The sequence below is a fragment of the Bubalus bubalis genome, chromosome 9, assembly GCF_019923935.1.
Source record: "Bubalus bubalis isolate 160015118507 breed Murrah chromosome 9, NDDB_SH_1, whole genome shotgun sequence".
Classification (NCBI taxonomy): domain Eukaryota; kingdom Metazoa; phylum Chordata; class Mammalia; order Artiodactyla; family Bovidae; genus Bubalus; species Bubalus bubalis.
This window is the reverse complement of record NC_059165.1, coordinates 28,654,840-28,680,683: the sequence shown is the minus strand read 5'-3', so window position 1 is coordinate 28,680,683 and position 25,844 is coordinate 28,654,840. Positions and strand designations below refer to the sequence as shown.

At 38.9% G+C, this 25,844-nt stretch overlaps 1 protein-coding gene across 4 annotated transcripts in view; it reads left to right on the top strand.

The window, feature by feature from the left end:
- The window catches only part of ATG10 (autophagy related 10), a 259,931-nt gene that overhangs the window by 56,913 nt on the left and 177,174 nt on the right, over window positions 1–25,844 (top strand). For all 4 annotated transcript variants that reach the window (XM_025292258.3, XM_006059351.4, XM_006059352.4 and 1 more), the window contains exon 3: window positions 19,798–19,905. In XM_025292258.3, the coding sequence (XP_025148043.3) occupies window positions 19,798–19,905 (108 nt within the window). The remainder of the gene's footprint in view (window positions 1–19,797; window positions 19,906–25,844) is intronic.

The following is a 25,844-nucleotide window of genomic DNA, read 5'->3' as shown; positions in this document are numbered from 1 at the left end:
AATATTCTCTTGTATTTTCCTCTAGACCTTTATTATTTTATTTTTTATGTTTAGGGCTTTAATCCATCTAGAATTCATTTGGAGACTGTGAGATGTGGTAATGTAGTTTATATTATTTAATGGTGAATCAGTTGACTTCATTTCATTATTTACCAGTGCATTCTTCCATCTATGATCTAAATTCTTTTTTTATCATATATTAAATTTCAACATATAATTGTGTCTACTTCTAGACTCCATTCTCTAATCCTGATCTATTTTTCTTCTACCATAATAACATAGATTTTGATTAGTACGATTGCTCTTCAGTTGGTTTTGATATCTGATAATCCTATCATTCATTTAAAAAAAAATAATTACCCCATACGTTTTCTTTTAAAATTAATTTTAAAATTGCTTTACGGGTTTCATAAGAAAACTTTTTGGGCTTATTTTCATGTCCCCTAATACAGTTGTAGAATTTTCTTGACATAATGATTTTTTCCTGATATTTTGGTTTGGTATTTTCCTGGATGTTTGACAGTTTGTATTCATACTAGGAATAGTATTTTATTTACCTTTATGATTTTAACTGATTATTGCTACATTTGTAAAGTTACTGATTTTTATATGTTGATTTTTTTTCTGGCCACTCTCTGAAACTCTCTTATTTATTTTACTACTTTTTCTGTTGATTCTTTTAGATTATTTAAGCAAACAGTGAAATCATTTGCCATTTTAGTCATTTTCTTTAAATACTTTCTTCAAGCAGTGAGTTGGGACACTTACAGAGCTCACCTTGCCTATTTCCTTTTCCTCAGAGATCACCGTCCTACACTGCCTGTGTCCAATACCTGAAAACCCCAATTTCATATTTATTTGGTTTTGTTTTCTAGTTGCTTAAGAATTCTATCATGGCCAGAAGACAAAAGAAACAGATAAAAGCAAAAATTCTTGAAGGATACCAATCTGTCCCCTTATTATATGAAATGAAAATTTAATGAATACAGATTTTAGGTTAAGATTCTATTACATACATGATTGTCAGTTTAGCTGGCTCGTTTCTAAACCTAAGACTGGGAACACAGCAGGTGGATAACATGATTAACTCATGGAAATGAGGGAAGACCCTCTAAGATCTGTAACATAAGTGTGCGGTGAAGAGGTGAGCTTCTGCTCCTTCTGCTGTTGCATTGTGTCCACCGGGCTTTCACACAGGCCCTGCCTTGATGCAGAGGCAACCTGCTAGTGTCACACTATGGGAAGCAGGAGTTCTGATGGAAGATACAGAAGGAGAGGGCATCAGTATAAGAGCTTTAAACATGCACAGGCTTGGAATGGAAATGACTCTGAGGGCAGAGGTTGTGACTCATTGTGGGAAATATGTCAGGAAACTTTTGTTACATTAATAAAAAAGGATGAGTGAAGAACATCCTGCCTCTTTCCTTCCTCCTCCTTGCTCTTTTCTGCTTGCAGTGTGAGTTTGCTATGTGTCTGGTATTGATCCAAGTAGTGGATACTGAATGCCCTTTTTGGCAGGGAGGATGACTCCAGTAAAGTCTTCAGTCTCACATTATCCAGGTCCCATGCATACAAACAGTGAGTGTACTGCAGTGCAGCCTTTTCTAAAAGCTTTCAGTACTTTCATCCCCATTATCGGTCAAACCCTTTTGGTTTCCAGCAACAACTGTGAGAATCTGCCTTAGTGTCCTTAGGCTGGAGCAGCTTCTGAGGGTATGGCCTCCTTCAGCTATTCTGGGCAGGGTGCCTCTGTGCTCGGTGCAGGAGCTGTGGGACTGCCATTCTCCCATCTTTTCCTGCCTCTTCACCTGCACTGGTTGAGTAGTGTCCCCCCAAGTTCATGTCTACCCAGAACCTGTGAATGTGATTTTATTTGAAAATAGAGTCTTTGCAGATATAATCAAGTTAAGATGAAGCCATACTGGATTAGAGTGTGTCCTAAATGTAATCTGACTGATGTCCTTCTAAGAAGAGGGAGATTTGGACACTGAGATACAGACGCATGGTAAAGAAGTCATGTGAATATAGAGGCAAGCAATGGAGTGTTGTGTCTACAAGTTGACAACAACCAATACCTAGGAGGGAGGCAAGGAAAATTTCTCCTTTAGAGCACAAAGGAAGAGCATGGCCCTGCCAAACCTTGATTTTGGATTTCTGGCTTCCAGATCTAGACCTGTAAAAGAATTAATCTTTGTTGTTTTCAGCCACCCATTTTGCTATACTTTGTATGCACCCATATCAGGAAGGCCTTGCTCACCTTCCTTTCCTTTTTTCCACCCACACAGCAGAATCCTTCTCCCAGTTAAAACTGCTCAAGCTCAGGTACCCTTTATTTCATGAAAAACTAGGAAAGTTAATAAATTATTTATACAGCTTTGCAAGGACAGTGTTTTGAAATGAAAGTGACAATTTGCTACCCTGATAATTTTCTACTGTCTATCAAATTTCCTTCAATTTATTTCATTAAGTACAAAATCACTTTTATACTCTTAATTTTCTTGAATAAGTCCCTTACAACAGATACTTTTATAAAAAGAAATTATTTAGGATAGGAATAAGATTCAGATTAAATTCAAATTTAGAAATCAGGATGGAGAAGGTCAGAACTTGGGTTCATCTTTATGTTTTCTTGTCTATGATATTAGAAAAGCAATGATAAACTTTGGGAACATTTCATCTAGAGCAAAGAAAATACGGTAAAATCTCTACAAACTTAAGCTGAAAGTAGAAACAAAGAGAGACAAATTTATTTTTCCTACAGCAGACTCCCCATATCCTCCACTCCAGTCAGTTACAGTGTTAATTTTGTTGGCCATTCCTCAGGCACAAATAGGCAGGAATGCTCTTGGAAACAAAACCAGATTGTTTAATATAATAAAAAATAGGAGGGTACATATGGAGGTCCCACATCCATGAACTGAAAATTGAAAACTTTCAATGGGGCAAGTTGAAAAAACCTGAAAAACATTTATTAAAAGTTGAAAGAGAGAAAAGAGAATGAAATCCCAGAAAATGCTTAATAGTGAAACTTAACACTGTTAACATTTTTCTCTGTTGAAACTGTTATTAAAGAAAATGGAACAAATGTGACCTAAACTTACTTTTGATGCTTTGGCTCCAAAAAGAGAAGGGATTTAGCGTTATTTACATTATAACCGTTTTAAAAAAAATTTGTATGAAATAAGCAGGCTGTGTGTATCAACACATAAGCATGTGTGCTCATGTACATCTCCCTCTCCTCAATAAGGTCATCAAATTGGTCCAGTAACTTCCTTTTCTGACCTGACAAATGGTGGATTTTCTTCTGTTCTTTATACCCTGGGATCACTGCCCTTGCTGGGGTTTAACCTGACTTTAGGGTAGGGGAGAGCAATGTGTTCTGCTGCTGCTACTGCTGCTGCTGCCAAGTCGCTTCAGTCATGTCCGACTCTGTGTGACCCCATAGACGGCAGCCCACCAGGCTCCTTCGTCTCTGGGATTCTCCAGGCAAGAACACTGGAGTGGGTTGCCATTTCCTTCTCCAACACATGAAAGTGAAAAGTGAAAGTGAAGTCGCTCAGTCCTGTCCGACTCTTAGCGAGCCCATGGACTGCAGCCTACCAGGCTCCTCCATCCATGGGATTTTCCAGGCAAGAGTACTGGAGTAGGGTGCCATTGCCTTCGAGTAGTGTGTTCTCCTGCTCATCTAAGAAGTTGGTAGGGATTAGAGGTAAAAAGGAGAGTGACTTGGTAGGTCTAAGAGTCCTCCCAGGGAAAGGGAGTAGGACTGATGCGAGAAAGCTAACTTCTTACACAAACAGGCACACTGCTGGGGTTCCCAGCATGTTTTTATTGATGGAATTTAAAAGTGAAGGCCCGAAGTGGTGTAAAACAATGTCCACTTGAGAAGCAGAGTGAAGGTATACTATAATTAGGTAGTGACCTAGGAAAAGCACTGGCCTTGTTCTTGTTTAGCAACTAGATGATAAGTTTAGAAAGGAGAGAAAATAAAAGTTAATATTGTATGCAAGAACATTTTATGGTTCTTAGAGTATTATTGACTGCAGAGAGTGGAAGGAAAGCACAGTATTACTTTTTTTTCTTCATGAAGTGAATTTTTATATTTAATTTAATAACTTTTACAAGGAAAAAAATACATAATCATTATAAAAATTCTAATGATATATAAAATACAGTTGAAAATATTTCTTTCCACCTCTGACTCAATTCTGTAGTTTGTTTTCTATGTACATGTGGATGTATGCACATTTATAACATATTTACATAAATGGGATCATTGTTTTATAAATTACTTTTTCCACCTAATATTACACAATGGACATCTTTATTAGTGAGCATATATAGCGTTATCTCATTATTTCTGATAGCTACATAGTATTCCATCATATGGATGATTTAAGTTTGTTTGAAGGATCCCCTATTGGTAAAGAATAACCCCATATTTATTCTCACAGTGATTCCTGTAACCTTTAACAATATACTTCTACTTCCTTATATCTAATCTGTGGACAAAAATTATTGATTCCTGCTATAATAGATAAGGAATTTAGTTTACTTATACTGTATCCCACATTCCTTTCTGTTCCTCCTTATTTTTTAAATTAATTATATTATTATTTTTACATCATCAAGATTTGTAATATTTAGATTCTGTTAAGCCACTATAATTACTCCTCTGTGCTTTGTTTATAGGTTGATTAGAACTTTAAACCTAATTAGAGTCTGTAATGAGCATGCTAGTATAAACAAGAGTAACTGCTACTAAATATTGTGATAGAAGGCAGCAGTATAACCCTCGGCCACATGGCTTCTTTAGAGACAATATTTCAAGTTAAGATCCCACAGATTCTCTTTAAGTTTCATACCATGACCACACTAAGAAAGCTCTTTTAAACTGGGCAGAGCCAGAAAACTTCCAATCAAGTAACGGTGCTCACATGTTTTGTGGTTTAATTCCCAGCTATTGAACCAAAGTGTTCAGTAGGCGTTCACACCTTAGGTTACACAGATAAAGGCAATAATCATTATGGGTCATGTTGTGCAAATGGTGAAGCAAGGGATATTGGCCTCTATTGGATGGGACAACACATCTAGAAGATGGAGTGCTTTCCCAGAAGGACAGCCTCTGCTTCCTCATGCATGCCTAGTCATTTCAGTCATGTCCGACTCTGTGTGACCCCATGGACTATAGCCCTCCAGGCTCCTATGTCCATGGGATTCTCCAGGCAAGAATACTGGAGTGGGTTGCTGTTGCCTTCTCCAGGGGATCTTCCCAGCCCAGGGATGGAACCCACATCTCTTATGTCTCCTGAATTGGCAGGCAGGTTCTTTATCTGAGGTGTATCTCTAACTCTTTCCCCAAAAGGTGTTGATGGACTGTTCAGTAATGGCTGTGCCATGTTTAATAAACTCTAAAATACCACAAGTCCAGGGAAAAGATATACAGAGGTCTTTTTCAAGGGTGAAATATGTTGTACACTTACTTTAGGATTTTTGTCTTCTTGTCTTCTTAAGTTTTTGGTTTTTTGAATTTTTGCAAGTCAAAGGCCAGCAGTTACCCATGAATTGCTTTGACTGGATCTAGTCACTCTTGATATTGACTCAGAGGTATCAGAGTCAGCCATGGTCAACTTCGACACATGTATTGAAAAGGTGTAGCAGTATGGATTAGTAAGACTGGGGCACAAGGAGACATTTTAACATATTCAAAATTGTGTTCTGGAGGATCTCGAAATCCTTATCAGTCACCTTTCTTTACCATCTAAGTTTTAGGCTTTAAAAAAATGAACAGATACTTGTTTATTGTCTGAACCACCCAGTGTAAGCTTTGCTTTTCAGCAGCAGTTTTCCTTCTTGTTTTTGCCCTCAAGATTAATTAACTCTGGACAGCTACTGGTTGTATTGGTGTGACCTCTTACAGACAGAAAGACCAACCTCTTGAGATCTGCGGCCTAGGTTTGCCTGTTCCTCAGGGTTACATTGGCCTTGAAGGTCCTGTTGTTTGTTCAGTGCTGGCAGTGACCTAGAAACTTCCTCTTAATTCCTCCCCAGTGGCATTGCCAGCCCTCCTTGTAGCTGGTCATTCTGGGTAGTTAAATTTGACTTTATGTCCTATATACAATCCTTTATTCCAAAGCAGGGCTGAGGCCCCTAGATAACCACCTAATTTTTTAGACAGCAGTTTTCTAGAGTAGATTGTTTAAAGCTTATTAAAATTCAGCTTCAAAAACCCCATAGTTATTTGGGTAGCTAGATTCTGGCAAGCATATCATAGCTCTCTGGGTGGCATAGCTTATGACAGCTTGTAAGAAAGCAGACCCAAACATGTTCTGTTAGGAAATCCTTAGATCTCCATCCAGTAGGCATTTAGTACAACACTAGAAAACTTGCTCATCTCTCTAGAGTTCTTTAAGGCTTACAGAACATTTTTTTTCCCGAGAAATTCATGATTGGAATCCAATGCAGCAATGTGATGGCCTGGAGGTATACCATTAAAAGACAATCAATAGAGTATTTGTTTAACATACAGTGTTTTCCATTTATAAGCACAAAAGGGTTTGTACACTAAAAATGTAAGTTTCCTTCCTAACCCTCCCACTCTCCTTACCCAGACCTCAGAGGTCACCACTCATACCAGTGTCTTGGGTGTCCTTTCAGATATTTTCAGTGTACACAAGCACATGAATTTATATTGAAACAAATTGTAGCATAATACACATATACCTGCTATTCTGCATATTTTTTAACTTAATGATCTATTTTGATTATTATCCTATATGAATACTTACTAAACATACTCACTTTTTTATTACTGCATAACATTCTATTATTTGGGTAAACCATAATTTTTTTTTAATACTGTAATTTATTTAACCAATCCTTACCAATGAGCTTTTAGGTTATTTCCAATATTGTGCTATTAAAACAATATTTTAATACATATCATTGCATGAATTTTACTTCCTACATGTACAACTATTTCTGTATGATAAATTGCTGGAAGTACCATTTCTGGATAGAGAGTAGGTGCATTTTAAGTTTGGATACGTATTGCCAACTTGCTCTACAGGGAGGTTATACTAGTTTAAACTACCCTGTCCTTGGCAATGTATGAGAGTGCCTGGTTGTTTTATCCACAGTGTATTTCATGCTTTCTGATTTTTGCTGATCTGATAGGTAAAAGATGGTGTCACATAGTTTTAATTTGCATTTTTCTTATTGGTAACATTGAACATATTTTTATATGATTAATATCCATGTATACTTCCTCTTTTAGTGAATTATCTATTTATATTCTTTGCTTGTTTTTCTATTGGGCTATTGGGCTTTTTCTTAATGGTTTGTTAGAACTATTAATATATTGAGGAAATTAAAGCTATTTATATGTTGATAAATTAGTCCTTTTCTATTTGAGCTACAAATCTTTTTTTCACATTTTGATATTTGCCTTTTGACTTTAAGAATTTTTCAATGCAGTAGAATTTATTAATATTTTAATCAGTTCAGTCTCTTAGTCATGTCCGACTCTTTGCCACCCCATGAACCGCAACATACCAGGCCTCCCTGTCCATCACCAACTCCCGGAGTTTACCCAACTCATGTCCATTGAGTTGGTAATGCCATTCAACCACCTCATCCTCTGTTGTCTCCTTTTCCTCCTGCCTTCAATCTTTTCCAACATTAGGGTCTTTTCCAGTGAGTCAGCTCTTCGCATCAGGTGGCCAAAATATTGGAGTTTCAGATTCAACATCAGTCCTTCCAATGAACACCCAGGACTGATTTCCTTTAGGATGGACTGGTTGGATCTCCTTGCCATCCAAGGGACTCTCAAGAGTCTTCTCCAACACCACAGTTCAAAAGCATCAATTCTTCTGAGCTCAGCTTTCTTTATAGTCCAACTCTCACATCTATACATGACTACTGGAAAAACCATAGACTTGACTAGATGGACCTTTGTTAATAAAGTAAAGTCTCTGCTGTTTAATATGCTATCTAGGTTGGTCATAACTTTCCTTGCAAGGAGTAAGCGTCTTTTAATTTCATGGCTGCAGTCATCATCTGCAGTGATTTTGGAGCCCCCAAAAATAAAGTCAGCCACTGTTTCCACTGTTTCTCCATCTATTTGCCATGAAGTGATAGGACCAGAAGCCATGATCTTTGTTTTCTGACTGTTGAGCTTTAAGCCAACTTTTTCACTCTCCACTTTCACTTTCATCAAGAGGCTTTTTAGTTCCTCCTCACTTTCTGCCATAAGCGTGATGTCATCTGCATACCTGAGGTTATTGATATTTCTCCCGGCAATCTTGATTCCAGCTTGTGCTTCTTCCAGCCTAGCGTTTTTCATGATGTACTCTGCATATAAGTTAAATAAACAGGGTGACAACATACAGCCTTGACGTACTCCTTTTCCTATTTGGAACCAGTCTGTTGTTCCATGTCCTGTTCTAACTGTTGCTTCCTGACCTACATACAGGTTTATCAAGAGGCAGGTCAGGTGGTCTGGTATTTCCATCTCTTTCAGAATTTTCCACAGTTTATTGTGATCCACACAGTCAAAGGCTTTGGCATAGTCAATAAAGCAGAAATAGATGTTTTTCTGGAAATCTCTAGCTTTTTCGATGATCCAGTGAATGTTGGCAATTTCATTTCTGGTTCTTCTGCCTTTTCTAAAACCAGCATGACTATCTGGAAGTTCACGGTTCACATATTGCTGAAGCCTGGCTTGGAGAATTTTGAGCATTACTTTACCAGCATGTGAGATGAGTGCAATTGTGTGGTAGTTTGAGCATTCTTTGGCATTGCCTTTCTGTGGGATTGGAATGAAAACTGACCTTTTTCAGTCCTGTCACCACTGCTGAATTTTCCAAATTTGCTGGCTTATTAAGTGCATATTTTATGTGATATCAAAGTTTTTATTTACTTTGTAAATATCTTTTAGGAATTTTTAAGGAATTCCTTTGTGGTCCAGTGGTTAAGACTCTGTGTTTCCACTGCATGGGGCACAGGTTGGATCCCTGGTCAGGGAAATAAAGTCCTGCAAGTGGTGCAGCCAAAAATAAAAAAATAAAATAATAAGAATAAATAGATGAATGAATTAAGAGCTTTTATAGTCTTCCAGTGTTTACATTGAGCACATTTATGGTATTGTTTTTCTCATTTAAATCTTTATTCCTTATTTTGATGTTTCATGTTGATAACATGAGGACTTTTGACTGTGAGCAAGTGTTGTCTTTTTATTAGCGGTGTCTGGGTTACATACAGCACCTGTGTTTCTGGTTAGTTTCTATTCTGTAGTGAGTGTGGAGCAACCTGCTATGTGGTGGTAGGCAGCAAGGAGTCCTGGTAGCAGAAGTGTAGCTGGATATGGGATGGTTTTAAAGTTATAAGATTACCAGCTGTTACAGGTGACCTTGCTACAGGTCAAGGCTGGGCAAGTTGCTGGGTTTGAGACGGTAGTGAAGACCACTTAAAAAGCAATCTCAGCACAGTTGAAATGACAAGATGAGCATCCACAGCAGCAAGTTTAGCATATGGAGGGCTCTGAGTGAGCCCTGGAATTACTGAAATTTGGGAGCTGTTTGTGGCCTTTTCTCTTGAGGCAGCTGCAGAGACCATGGTTGGTTCTGTTCTCAGTGTTCAGAAGGGGACTCCAGTGAAATTAGTGCAGTGGTCCTCTACCCTGGCTTTTCTCTGGAGTCTACTGGGAAGATTCTGACTTCACTGGTCTGAGGGGCACCCTAGTAACAGCATTTGCAGAACTCCTCAGGTGAGTCAGATGTGCAGCTAGCATTGAGAACCGCTGTTTAATACAGTTTGCGATCTCTTTGAGGCAGGGATTGCAGTCTTCCTGCCTCAGTGCTTCTGATTGTACATCCAGATCACCTGGGATCCTGTTAAATACAGATTTCAATGCAGGAGGTCTGTCGTGGGCTTGGGATTCTGCATGTCTAACAAGCTCCCAGGTGATGCTGTGGCTGTGTCCCAGACTGCACTTGAGTGGCATGAGCTATTTCATGTGCAGAACCTGGCTTCCCCCTGCCCATGAGCATCAGTGAGGATCTTTCTGCTCTCATCCCGCTCTCTGGCATAACTTGCTTAGTATAGTAGAAAGAACTCGGGCCACGAGACCTGCTTTCCACTTCCAGCTCTGCCCCTAATTGGCTGTAGGACAAATCTCTTCAAAGTACTTCAGTCCTTCACCTTCTTATTGCTAAAGCAGGAGGGTGGAACTGGGTGAGGTATAAGGTCCTTTTTGTTCCATCTCCTCCCATGAAGGTCCAGGGTGTTTTCATGCTCTGTGGGGATAAGGTTTTTATGTGGAAGACAGTCCGGATTCTACAGTAAGGACCTCCCTTCCTCTAGCGATAGGGCTTACCTAGGCCTGAGCTTAGGATCATTGGAGAAAGTGAGACTAATCAATGTTAAGAAGTTAAAGAGGTTAATGCTAAATTGTAAGCTATAGTAAGTACAGTAAGACTACAGGGATGCTAGAGAGAAATGTCCATTGGAATCTTCAGGGGGAGGTTTGAGTTCAATTCTGTTTGCCTGGCTTGATGGACTGTAGTGCTAATTTAGAGGGCAGTTCTCATATATTTACATTTGTTGTTTCTAAAAAAGCATCCTTCAACAGTGAGGAACAAAACATATTTTTATACCTTAAGTTAAAATGATGTGGGAGAAAGGCCTACTTCTGTGAAAGTAAATGTTTGAAATACTGTAAAACTCTCCTTTTTCTCTATTTAATTTTTCAAGGCTAATCTTGACTATTAAGAGATTGATATTGAAAAGAAAATCACCATGACCAAATATAGGCTGAGGCAAAAAATAAAAACCCTTTTGCACTTCCCTGTAGACATTAATAAATAGTATCAGAAATTACTTAAAATGGAAATTTAAATTGTTTAAATTATAAGTAACATTGAAAATGACACATCTCTATCCTAACTCATTGGAAAAGATACCAGGTAATTTATTTAGATTTTATAACATAGATGCACAGGAATTTCTGACTCACCTCTTTGATGTCAAAGGAGGTGTATTTTGCATTGTAATTAGAGTTCTACTAAGTTATAGCTTCCCTTAGGAAGAGGTTATATGACCAACACTCAGGTATTAAAAATACAAAATAGAACAGTTACCCTCATTTGATGGATTATATGCAGTACACACAATTTAGCTCTAACTTTTCTCTAAACATCCTAAGACTTTTTCCTTCTATTCCCAGATTATTTTAAAATTGCAGACTGTGAGTACTTTTTCTCAGGTACACCTACTATTATGGTTTTATTGTATTTGGTAAATCTTATATATAATCAACTATTGATTATCTATCACAATGAATGATAATACAAATACAGTAGAAAAATCTTCTCATTTTCAACTAATAAACACAATATATGTCATTTTATAAAAAAGACTATTTTGGTTGCAAGTGACAGGAAACCCAATTCATATTGGATAAAGCCAAGAAGGGACTTTTGGGGGCCATTGAAAATGAAAATTTGAGGGCAGAGCTAGCTTCAGGTATGGTTGGTGTAAATAGTGTAATCAGAATCTTATGCATCTTGTGGTCTTGTGTCCCTCTGCATTGGCTTTATCCTCAGGCTCCATTTAATTACATAATGGCTACCAATACTGCCAAAGTTTTACCTTTCTGGGTCAAATATAGGATAAAAGAGAATAGATTTCACTGGAAATACAACAATAATTCCAGCTACAAAATGTAGAACCTTAGTGAAATAATGAAAGATAATAGTATTTGATACTTGATAGCTTATTTTACAGGTTCAGTTCAGTTCAGTTCAGTCTCTCAGTCGTGTCCGACTCTTTGCGACCCCATGAATCGCAGCACGCCAGGCCTCCCTGTCCATCACCAACTCTGGAGTTCACTCAGACTCACGTCCATCGAGTCAGTGATGCCATCCAGCCATCTCGTCCTCTGTTGTCCCCTTCTCCTCCTGCCCCCAATTCCTCCCAGCATCAGAGTCTTTTCTAATGAGTCAGCTCTTCGCATGAGGTGGCCAAAGTACTGCAGTTTCAGCTTTAGTCCTTCCAAAGAAATCCCAGGGCTGATCTCCTTCAGAATGGACTGGTACAGGTAGAAAGGATATTCAGGACTTTTAACCATCAATGATATTGGCATCAACCAGTCTGAATGAGTTGACTGCAGTCAACCAGAACTAGTATTGATCATGATCAAACAGCAGGTTCCCTGTGTGAATCCAGAGGGATGACAGTCCAATTGACTGATAGGTGTGGATCACAGCCTTGTTGTGGCAGAGGGGCTTGTGTAACTAAATAAAGCTATGAGCCATGCTGTGCGGGCCCACCCAAGATGGACGGGTCATAGTGGAGAGTACTGACAAAACATGGTCCACTGGAGGAAAGAAAGACAAACTCATCCAGTATACTTGCCTTGAGAACCCCATGAATAGTATGAAAAGGGAAAAATATATGACACCAAAAGTTGAACCCCGCTGGTCAGAAGGTGTCCATTATGTTACTGAGGAAGAGCAGAGAAACAGCTCCAGAAAGAAGGAAGAGGCTGGGCCAAAGTGGAAACAACACTCAGTTGTGGATGTGTCTGGTGATGAAAGCAAAGTCCTAATATGTAAAGAACAATATTGTATAGGAACCTGGAATGTTAGGTCCCTGAATCAAGGTAAACTGGATGTGGTCAAGCAGGAGAAGGCAAGAGTGAACATTGACATTTTAGTAATCAGTGAACTAAAATTGATGGGAATAGGTGAATTTAATTCAGGGGACCCTTATATCTGCTACTGTGGGCAAGAATCCCTTAGAAGAAATTGAGTAGCCCTGATAGCTAACAAAGGTCTGTCTAGTCAAGGCTGTGGTTTTTCCAGTGGTCATGTATGGATGTGAGAGTTGGACTGTGAAGAAAGCTGAGCACCAAAGAATTGATGCTTTTGAACTGTGGTGTTGGAGAAGACTCTTGAGAATCGCTTGGACTGCAAGGAGATCCAACCAGTCCATTCTGAAGGAGATCAGCCCTGGGATTTCTTTGGAAGGAATGATGCTAAAGCTGAAACTCCAATACTTTGGCCACCTCATGCGAAGAGTTGATTCATTGGAAAAGACTGATGCTGGGAGGGATTGGAGGCAGGAGGAGAAGGGGACGACAGAGGATGAGATGGCTGGATGGCATCACCGACTCGATGGACATGAGTTTGGGTGAACTCTGGGAGTTGGTGATGGACAGGGAGGCCTGGCATGCTGCAATTCATGGGTTTGCAGAGTCGGACACGACTGAGTGACTGAACTGAACTGAACTGATAGCCAACAAAAGAGTCAAAATTGCAATACTTGGGTGCAACCTCAAAACCAAAACAATGGTCTTGGTTCATTTGCAAAGCAAACCATTCAACATCAGATTAATCCAAGTCTATGCCCACACCACTAATGCTAAAGAAGCTGAAGCTGAGTGATTCTGTGAAGAGTTATAAGACCTTCTAGAGCTAATACCAAAAAAGAAAAAAAAAAGTCCTTTTTATCATAGGGGATTGAAATGCAGAAGTAAGAAGTCAAGAGATGCCTGGAGTAACAGGCAAGTTTGGTCTTGGAGTACAAACTGAAGCAGGGCAAAGGCTAACAGAGTTTTGTTAGAGAGAGAACACACTGGTCATAGCAAATACCCTCTTCCAACAACACAAGTGACTACTCTACACATGGACATCACCAGATGGTCAATACTGAAGTCAGATTGATTGTATTCTTTGTGGCCGAAGGTGGAGAAGCTCTGTACAGTTAGCCAAAAAAAAAAAAAAAAAAAAAAAAAAAGACCTAGAGCTTACTGTGGCTCAGATCATAGAGATCTTTACCGCAAACTTCAGGCTTAAAGTGAAGAAAGCAGGGACCACTACTAGACCATTCAGGTATGACCTAAATCATATCCCTTATGATTATACAGTGGAGGTGAATAACAGATTCAAGGGATTAGATCTGGTAGGCAGAGTGTCTGAAAAACTATGGATGGAGGTTTGTAACACTGTGTAGGAGGCAGTGACCAAAACCATCCCCCAAAAAAGAAATGCAAGAAAGCAAAGTGGTTGTCTGAGGAGGCTTTAAATATAGCTGAGAAACAAAGAGAAGCAAAAAGCAAGGAAGAAAGGGAAAGATATACCAACTGAATGCAGAGTTCCAGAGAATAGCAGGGAGTGATAAGAATGCCTTTTTAAGTGAACAATGAAATGAAATAGTGGAAAACAATAGAATGGGAAAGACTAGAGATCTCTTCAAGAAAATTGGAGATACAAAGGGAACATTGTATACAAGGATTGGCATGTAAAGGACAGAAACAACAAGGATCCAACAGAAGCAGAAAAGATTAAGAAGAGGTAGCAAGAATACACAGAGGAACTCTACAAAAAGGTCTTAATGACCTGGATAACCATGATGCTGTGATCACTCACCTAGAGCTAGACATCTTTGCGTGTGAAGTCAAGTGGACCTTAGGAAACATTACTACAAACAAATCTAGTGGAGGTGATCAAATTCCAGCTGAGCTGTTTCAAATTCTAAAAGATGGTGCTGTTAAAGTGCTGCACGCAATATGTCAGCAAATTTGGAAAACTCAGCAGTGGCCACAAGATTGGAAAATGTCAGTTTTCATTCAAGTCCCAAAGAAGGTCAGCGCCAAAGAATGTTCAAATGACTGTACAATTGTGCTCATTTCACATACTAGCAAGGTAATGCTCAAATTATCTTGTGAGTAGATGGTAAAGAATCTGCCTGTAATGCAGGAGAACTGGGTTTGATCCCTGGGTTGAGAAGATCCCCTGGAGAAGGAAATGGTAACCCACTCCAGTATTCTTGCCTGGAGAATTCCACGGACAGATGAGCCTCATGGGCTACAGCCTGTGGGGGCATGACTGAGTGACTTTCACTTCAGTTCAGTGCTCAAACTCCTTCAAGCTAGGCTTCAACAGTATGTGAACTCAGAAATTCCAAATGTACAAGTTGCATTTTGGAGAGGCATAGGAACCAGAGATCAAATTGTCAACATTTGTTGGATCATAGAGAAAGCAAGGGAATTCCAGAAAAACATCAACTTCTACATTGACAACACTAAAGCCTTTGACTCTGTGGATCACAACAAACTGGAGAATTTTTAAAGAGATGGGAATGCCAGACTACCTTGCCTGCCTCCTGAGAAACCTGCATGCAGGTCAAGAAACAACAGTTAGAACTGGCCATGGAACAAAGGACTAGTTCAAAGTTGGAAAAGGAGTACGTCAAGGCTGTATATTGCAACCCTGCTTATTAACTTCTATGCAGACTACATCATGTGAAATGTCAGGCTGGATGAATCATAAGCTGGAGTCAAGATTGCCACAAGAAGTATAAGCAACCTCAGATATGCAGATGATATCACTTTAATGGCAGAAAGTGAAGAGGAACTAAAGAGCCTCTTGATGAGGGTAAAAAAGGAGAGTGAAAAGCTGGCTTAAAACTCAACATTCAAAACACTTAGATCATGGCATCTGATCCCATCACTTCATTGCAAATAGATGGGGAAAAAGTGGACACAGTGACAAATTTTCTTTTCTTGGGTTCCAGAATCATTGTGGACAGTGACTGCAGCTGTGAAATTAAAAGACGTTTGTTCCTTGGGAGGAAAGCTATGGCAAGCTAAGACAGCATATTAAAAAGCAGAGACATCACTTTGCTGACAAAGATTTGTATGATGCAAGCCATGATTTTTCCAGTAGTCATGTATGGATGTGAGAGTTGGACCATAAACCAGGCTGAACACCAAAGAATGGATGCTTTTGAGTTGTGGTGCTGGAGAAGATTCTCGAGCATCCTTTGGACTGGAAGGAGATCAAACCAGTCAATCCTGAAGGAAATCAACTCTGAATATTCATTGGAAGGTTTGATGTTTAAGCTGAAGCTCCAGTACTTTGGCCACCTGATAAGAAGAACTGATTCATTGGAAAAGATTCTGAGGCTGGGAAAGATGAAGGGCAGGAGAAGAAGAGGGCGACAGAGGATAAGATGATTGGATAGTATCATTGACTCAATGGACTTGAGTTTGAGCAAATTCTGGGAGATAGTGAAAGACAGGGAAGCCTGGCATTTTGCAGTCCATGGGGTTGCAAGTCGTACAGTACTTAGCAACTAAAAAACAACAATAACAATTATAAAGATGCCATCAGATTTAAGAAAATATCATTTCTGTATTAGTTTCCTAGAGCTTCCATAACAAAGTACCACAAACTTTATGGCTTAAAACACAGAAATTTATTCTGTCAAAGTTCTGAAATTGGAAGTTGAAATTCAAGGTGTCAGCAGGGCCATGGTCCCTCTAAGGGCTCTAGAGAAGAACCTTTCCTTGCCTTTTCTAGCTTCTGGTTAGTTGATGGAAATCTTGAAATTCTTTGACTGATAGATGCATCACTCCAGTCTTTGCCTCTTTCTCCCCATGACCTTCTCCCATGTGTCTGTCTCCATAGCCAAATTTCCCTCTTCTCATAAGGACACAAGTTATATTGGATTTAGGGTCTAGTTTATTCTAGTATGATCTCATCTTAACTTGATTACAGCTACATAGACCCTATCTCCAAATAAGGTCACAAACAAGGTTTCTGGTGGATATGAATTTTAGAAGCATAGTGTTCAACCCCAGAGAAGATTAGCGTGGACCCTGTGCAAAGATGACACACACACAGTATTCAACCCAAGATATTACCTAATATCAAACGCTCTTACATAGTTGTCATGACACAAATTTGAAAACATATTCTATTTTAAATGGCTCATAACACTATAAAATCTCCTTATTTTATAGTTAAAAACTGGATTTTTGAATTTTAGTAAAAGTATTTAAGAGAATTATGAATTTTTTAGTTTGAATGCTATTCTGTACATGTATTTTTTTTACTACATCAGATTAAGTAACCATATTTATCTTATTTATAATTATTTTAATTCTGTTGAAATGCAAATGTTAGTGTGACATTTTGGTGGAGAATTAATAATGTTCGTTAATACGTGAGTATGTGCATGAGAGTTACTAAATTTTTATGTGTGACTTCATTAAGTTCAAACTAGTTTTGCCTTAAAAAAAATGAAACTGATCACAATTAGATGAACATCAACTATTAGTGATCATAATAGTATGTGTTATTGGAAAAGATTAGTTTTCATTTCAATCCCAAAGAAAGGCAATGCCAAAGAATGTTCAAATTACTGCACAAACAATTGCACTCATCTTACACGCTAGCAAAGCAGTGTTCAAAATTCTCCAAACCAGGCTTCAACAGTACATGAACCATGAACTTCCGGATGTTCAAGCTGGATTTACAAAAGGCAGAGGAAACAGAGATCAAATCGCCAACATCCGTTGGGTCATCGAAAAAGCAAGAAAGTCCCAGAAAAACATTTGCTTCTTTATTGACTATGCCAAAGCCTTTGATTGTGTGGATCACAACAAACTGTGGAAAATTCTTCAAGAGATGGGAATACCAGACCACCTGACATGCCTCTTGAGAAATCTGTATGCAGGTCAAGAAGCAACAGTTAGAACCAGACATGGAACAACAGACTGGTTCCAAATTGGGAAAGGAGTATGTCAAGGCTGTATACTGTCACCCTGCTTTATTTAACTTATATGCAGTGTACATCATGAGAAATGCTTGGCTGGATGAAACACAAGCTGGAATCAAGATTGCCAGGAGAAATATCAATAACCTTACACATGCAGATGACACTATCCTCATGGCAGAAAGTGAAGAAGAACTAAAGAGCCTCTTGATGAAAATGAAAGAGGAGAGTGAAAAAGTTGGCTTAAAACTCAAAATTCAAAAAACTAAGATCATGGCATCTGGTCCCATCACTTCATGGCAAATAGATGGGGAAATAATGGAAACAGTGAGAGACTTTATTTTTTGGGGCTCTGAAATCACTGCAGATGGTGACTGCAGCCATGAAATTAAAAGAGGCTTGCTCAAGGACGTACTAATACATCCAGCGAGGAATGTTTCCTGCCATTGCCCTTGGGTGCAGTAGCTATGCATGGTATACATCCAGGGAGTTCCCTGGTGGTTCAGTGGTTAGGACTCCATGCTCACAGTGCCGAGGGCCCAGGTGGATTCCCTGGTTGGGGAATTAAGATCCCACAAAAAGCACAACATGGCCATTAAATAAATAAATGTGTATCCACGATCCCCAGGATCCATATTGACAAGGTGATTCTGGTGTCTGAAATTTACTCCAAAAAAAAAAAAAAAAAGAAAAAAGAATAAATAAAAGAGGCTTGCTCTTTGGAAGAAAATCTATGACCAACCTAGACAGCATATTCAAAAGCAGAGACATTACTTTGCCAACAAAGGTCCATCTAGTCAAAGCTATAGTTTTTCCGGTGGTCATGTATGGATGTGAGAGTTAGACCATAAAGAAAGCTGAGTGCTGAAAAATTGATGCTTTTGAACTGTGGTGTAGGAGAAGACTGTTGAGAGTCCCTTGGACTGCAAGGAGATCAAACCAGTCCATCCTAAAGGAAATCAGTCCTGAATATTCATTGGAAGGACTGAAGCTGAAGCTGAAACTCTAATAGTTTGGCCACCTGATGTGAAGAGCTGACTCATTTGAAAAGACCCTGATGCTGGGAAATATTGAAGGCAGGAGGAGAAGGGGACGACAGAGTATGAGATGGTTGGATGGCATCACTGACTCAATGGACATGAGTTTGAGCAGGCTCCAGGAGTCGGTGATGGACAGTGAAGCCTAGTGTGCTGCAGTCCATGGGGTTGCAAAGACTCAGACATGACTGAGCGACTGAACTGAACTGAACTGACACTAATGGTAAAGACCTGGCTGCCAATGTAGGACACTTAAGAGACACAGGTTTGATCCCTGGGTTGGAAAGATCTCCTGGAGGAGGGCATGACAACCCACTCCAGTATTCTTGCCTGGAGAATCCCATGGTCATAGGTGCCTGGCTGGCTACCATCCATAGGGTCACAAAGAGTTGGACACTACTGAAGTGACTTAGTATGCATTCATTACATAAGAAGCAGGAGAGAAATGCAACTGGTAAAGGGCTTGAATACCTTCCAACATTTGAGAATATTGGAAATTATCTTCAACTCTTTGAAGAATGGCTCTGAAAACGAGTTTAGACTCCAGAAGGCATAACTAGAACCGGTGAATTAAGGTTCAATGGACACACTTCAGTGCAATATAGAACTAAGGTCTCTCAGTGAACAGTGTGTTGTATACCAGAATGCAGGTGGTAGTTGTGTAAGGGGGTGACATGTGGGTTCCTGGAAGTGCTCTGGAAGGAGGTGAAAGATTACCTCTCCAGGACCTCTTAATGGAGATCGTTCCTTGAGCAATAAATTGAAACAGTGGATCATTTCTAGCTTCAAGATGCAAGTCCTCCTAAAATTTCTATTTCTCTATATTCTATGAAATGAATATCAATATTAATTATATGACAAGACATTTCTATAAGTTGATATATTTTTAAACAGCTGCCAACCTATGTGCTCTATGAATTCTATGTTTTGAAGTGCTTGGGGGGAAAAGGTATTTAACCTATGAGAAGAGGAAACATCATTAATAGGTGATAAAAGTAGGGGCTTAAAACTTCTATTTATTGAATACTTACTGTGTGCAGGATGAATTGGATGAATTTATCCATATTATCTCATCTCATTTAATATGCTTAGTTTTTCATTGCTTGGTTTGGAACTTGTGAGACACTGTAGTTCTTAGAATGATGAATTCTCACAATAATTGGCCTTTTCTTATGTATTCTTTGGTGATGGAACACAGGACTGTTCTGATGGCTACATGTGCAAAACACATTTTCAAGTTAAAAATGGAACTGCAATGTCACATCAAGGAACATCTGCCCATGTACAGACATTTCTTCCTGTGGAGGTGAGTGATCTAACATATCATGTTCTCCTTTTCAGTCTTTGTAAAGTATAAAGTAAAAGTTTAAATCTGATAAATATATTTAAAAAAATTAACTGCCATTAGATCCTGAACCTGTTGTAAGGGGAGAAGTGAACATCATTTCTAAGAGGTATTTTCTTCTCTAATATTGAAATCAGGAACTGTAGTAAAGTTAAGATTCACTCTGGGTCTGTACAGATTGTCACAAGGCTTCACCCTTTTGGTTTCTCTTAGATCTAAAAACTACAGATGCCTTCCGTTGCTTATTGATTTTTTCCAGTAAAATCCCCTCAGGATAATACAGGCCTATACCTCAGCTGAGTAATGTGTGATGGAGATCTCTTTACCTAGTCTACCTTTAATTCTTCTCCTGTGTCCTTTAAAATATGCTGGATCTGGGTCTCATTCCTTAGGGGACTTTAACCTTGACTTGAAAATCTTGCTAAATTAAAATTTAATAAGGTACTAATAATGGCATAATGGTTTTCTGGGGTATTTTCAACTTTCTTTTTATCAAAATGAAAATAGACTTATTGTACTTTATGTTGTTAATAAAATTTTTTGTACATCCATTGTAAAATTAAACAATAGAAAAATATATAAAAACTCCCATACATCCTTCAACTGAAGGTAACCACTATGAATATTTTGGTAAGCATCCTTACACAACGCATATTTCTGTCAGACACACACATACATACTTGTGTTCTGCAATGAACAGGTATGGCATGGAGATCTTCCCATGTCAGTAGATGTAGATATCTGTAGTTAGTTATTTTTTAATGGCTCCACTGCATTTCATCCTATGGATGAACTATAATTATGTGAACCCATATTGAAGTAAAATGCTTGAATTTTAAAACTGAATCAGTGGGGATCTAATTGCTTCAACATGAAGAAAGAAATGTAATGCTTAAAATTCCAAATATCCTGGTAAAATGGGAAAGGAGACTTTTTTTGGTGACAGTTAAGCCCTAACCCCCTTCTGTCTGTGTATTATGCTGGCCTGGAAGTAACTGTTGCCTATATAATTTATTTTTTATTTATTTTTAAAATTAAATTTATTGTTTTTAAAGTACTCCAAGGGATTTTTATATTTGGTTGCACTGGCTCTTAGTTGCAACATGTGGGATCTAGTTCCCTGACCAGGGTTTGAACTCAAGCCCCCTGCATTGGGAGCTCGGAGTTTTAGCCACTGGACCAGCAGGGAATCCCATTGCCTGTATAACTTTGCAATTTATTCTTGAGGATATTGTGTTTGGTAATAAAGTAAGTGCCCCTGATTTGTATATAGATTTAAGGTTTTCTTGGGTAATGTTTTTAGTATATTGAGTGCTTAGTCACTCAGTTGTGTCCGACTCTTTGCAGCTCTCTGGACTGTAGTCTGCCAGGCTCCTCTGTCCATGAGATTTTTCAGGCAAGGGTACTGGAGTGGGTTGCCATTTTTCTCCTCCAGGGGATCTTGAGTAGGTGTTCAGATTTTGATTACTGTTTCATGGTTCCAATAATGAACATCATATATGAAGCCAAGCATGTTAGGAAGCTTTTCAGTTCATTATATATTAACTTCAAAAATGTACATGGAGATGATAATTTAAAAGATAAATTACTAGTTCTTCCCTAACAAGTTGGCAGACATTTGAAAAGCACTAAAAAGTGGTGTTGACAGTGTGAGGAAACTGACACTTTCTGGTTGATGTTTTAACTTCACAAAGTTTAAAGATGTGCGCATACTATGAATTATCTATTCCAATTCTAGGAATTTAGCTTCATAAAATATAATTTTTTTCAACATTTCCCAACAAATTTCAAACATATGAAAAAGTAAAAAGAATTTTGCGGTGAACATCCCTGTATTCTTTGCTTGGATTCCAACATTAACATTTTGCTGTGCTTGCTGTATTATATATTTCTCCCTCTATTCATCTATCTTCCTTTTTGGTGCAGTGCTTTTACATCAAAGTAAACTGCAGAAAATAATTAGAAATGTACACAAAGTTTTACATGTGTACATTTAAAACTTTTTCAAGTTTTACATGGAAGTATATTCATTCATTGGTCAGTGTTCATTCCAATCCCAAAGAAAGGCAATGCCAAAGAATGCTCAAACTACCGCACAATTGCACTCATCTCACACGCTAGTAAAGTAATGCTCAAAATTCTCCAAGCCAGGCTTCAGCAATATGTGAACCGTGAACTTCCAGATGTTCAAGCTGGTTTTAAAAAAGGCAGAGGAACCAGAGACCAAATTGCCAACATCCGCTGGATCATGGAAAAAGCAAGAGAGTTCCAGAAAAACATCTATTTCTGCTTTATTGACTATGCCAAAGCCTTTGACTGTGTGGATCACAATAAACTGTGGAAAATTCTGAAAGAGATGGGAATACCAGACCACCTGATCTGCCTCTTGAGAAATTTGTATGCAGGTCAGGAAGCAACAGTTAGAACTGGACATGGAACAACAGACTGGTTCCAAATAGGAAAAGGAGTACGTCAAGGCTGTATATTGTCACCCTGCTTATTTAACTTATATGCAGAGTACATCATGAAAAACGCTGGGCTGGAAGAAGCACAAGCTGTAATCAAGATTGCTGGGAGAAATATCAATAACCTCAGATATGCAGATGACACCAGCCTCATGGCAGAAAGTGAAGAGGAACTCAAAAGCCTCTTGATGAAAGTGAAAGTGGAGAGTGAAAGAGTTGGCTTAAAGCTCAACATTCAGAAAACGAAGATCATGGCATCTGATCCCATCACTTCATGAGAAATAAATGGGGAAACAGTGGAAACAGTGTCAGACTTTATTTTTCTGGGCTCCAAAATCACTGCAGATGGTGACTTCAGCCATGAAACTAAAAGACGCTTACTCCTTGGAAGGAAAGTTATGACCAACCTAGATAGCATATTCAAAAGCAGAGACATTACTTTGCCAACAAAGGTCCGTCTAGTCAAGGCTATGGTTTTTCCTATGGTCATGTATGGATGTGAGAGTTGGACTGTGACGAAAGCTGAGTGCCGAAGAATTGATGCTTTTGAACTGTGGTGTTGGAGAAGACGCTTGAGAGTCCCTTGGGCTGCAAGGAGATCCAACCAGTCCATTCTGAAGGAGATCAGCCCTGGGATTTCTTTGGAAGAAATGATGCAAAAGGTGAAACTCCAGTACTTTGGCCACCTCATGCGAAGAGTTGACTCATTGGAAAAGACTCTGATGCTGGGAGGGATTGGGGGCAAGAGGAGAAGGGGATGACAGAGGATGAGATGGCTGGATGGCATCACTGACTCGATGGATGTGAGTCTGGATGAACTTCAGGAGTTGGTGATGGACAGGGAGGCCTGGCGTGCTGCGATTCATGGGGTGCCACGAGTCGGACAGGACTGAGCAACTGAACTGAACTGAACTGATATTCTTTTTACCATTATTTATAATAGGAAAAAGTAGAAACAATTAAAATATCCAACAGTAGTGGCACCCCACTCCAGTATTCTTGCCTGGAAAATCCCATGGACGGAGGAGCTTGGTGGGCTGCAGTCCATGGGGTCACTAAGAGTCGGGCACAACTGAGTGACTTCACTTTCACTTTTCACTTTCATGCATTGGAGAAGGAAAGAGCAACCTGCTCCTTTGTTCTTGCCTGGAGAATCCCAGGGACGGGGGAGCCTGGTGGGCTGCCGTCTACAGGATCGCACAGAGTCGGACACGACTGAAGCAACTTAGCAGCAGTAGCAGTAGTGGATTAGTTGCTTGTGGCACATCTCTGTGATGGACTTTGTGATTCAGTAGGTTTGGATTGGAGCCTGAGAATTTTCAGTTCTAACAAGTTCCCAGGTTATGCTGATGCTGGTGGTACAGGGACCACCACACTCTAAGAATCACTGCAGTACTTTATAATGGAACTCTTAGCATATTTTAGATGTACAGCTGAGATGGTTAGTTAATATAATGTATGGTAGAGTTGATATTGTAATAATCTTGATGAAATGAAAAATGTCTTAGGTTGAGCCTGAGATGGAGATTCCTGTTGAAGTGACTTATTAAGGATATGTTCTTAGGAGAAAGGGAGTGATGGAAGCAGGAAAGAACAAGGGATAAAAGCTAAGAGAGATTGTGGTTTCACTCGAGATGAGCTTTAGTTTGATCTCCTTAGAACTCTGGAGCATAGATACCCAAAATTAGTCTTACCTTGTGTCCTTGAGGCTGGCCTTTTGTACTCTGTAACATTTATTGATCTGTCAGTCTGACATTGCCTGATGTAGAGGAAGACATAGCTTCCAAGCAAGATGGCTCCAGTATTACTGAGAAATTCTTCAGGGAAGAGGGCTGCTGTGTGTTGTCAGCCAACAATTACAACAGCTGGGTGCGAATGGGTACACTGACCTTAAGGGGACCTGGGCAGGGCAGCAACAGTGTCTACTACCAAAGAGTAACCTAAAAGCAACAAAATGGCATCTGTGAGGAAGTATATGTATAAGGCCTGCATTGACATGACAGCAGTTTGTTTGAGAAAGGACTAAGGATTTTAGTTAACCACAAGCTCAAGGTAAGTGAAAAAAATGCCATGGATGCTAGAGAAACTGACTGGAACCTAAGACATATTAATGAAAACATGATTGGATCCCAAATATTGTCTGGGGTCCCCTGGAGGGTCCCAGAGACCCTTTCAAGGGGTCCACAAGGTCAAGTATATGTAATAATGTTAAGATATTATTTACATTTTGTACTTTCATTCTCCCCTAGTTTCCCAGAGGCTACCTATGTGTGATTTTGCAACAGAGTGAATGCAGAAACAGTTATAAAAATCCAGCTATCTTTAATTAAGTTAGACACTAAAAATATTTTCAAAATGTATACTGCTTTTCTTACTAATTTATGTTGTTTTGGAAAACATTTATTTTTTCATAGAAACTTGCTGTTATATTATCATTCATAGAAATTTGCTATTATATTACCATGTATTTTTAAAGTGAACTAATATTTTTTTAATTTCAATTTTAATTTCTAATACAATAAATATCATGCACATAACTCTCTTAAACAAAAAGTTCATTGGAATCTTCAATGAATTTTAAAAGTGTAAAGGGATGTTGAGATCAGATAGTTTGAAAATCATTGCTATAGAACAAGGAAATATTACCTTATTGTATGTGCAGAACAACATTGATAGAGTACATGATGAACGGATTCATAAATAATAGTTGAAAATTCATCATAAATGGGGTTTATCCATTCAAAGAAGCATGCTGGGGGCCATGGGTAGGCTTGAAAATATATTATTATGAGGACTATTGGGAGTTCTGGGGATGTTAAATTAGAACTAAAGACCTAGGAAGGTTAATTGTCTTAAGATTTCTAGAAAGCTTTCCTGTGGAAGAGAGAGTAGACTCACGTTGCTTCTGAGGAGACAGAGTAACTGGAAATTATTCAAGACAGGTCTCTCTACTGTTTAGATTGCTCACAGGGAAACTGGTCATCTTGCAAAGCTGTGAGTTCCCTTCCCTTTCTTGGAGATGTTACCCACAGAGTGGATAACCTTTTCTCCAAGACAGTGGTCACTGACAGAAATGTTTAGATGTTTAAAGCACCAGGATGGTGATGAATGAAATGGGCTAATGGGAGTTGGTGGGACCTGTGGAGAAGTGGAGAGGGAATGGTTCATTCAAAGGGGCAGTAGAAATGCTTCTCCAGGTGGATTTTCAAGAGAAGGCAAGATTTGGATTTATGTGTTGATTTAAGTTAAAAAAAAAAAAAATCTGTGCAGACTAAATAGACTATGTTTATGGGCTGCAAATGGTCCTTAGGCCACCAGTTTATAACCTAGCCTCTAATATTATAGAAAGGGGTCCCCTGTTATATAGAAGACTGAGCCAGGGGACTTTGGAATTCTCTTTAGAATTTAGAGCGCCATCCATAACTGGGCTTCCCA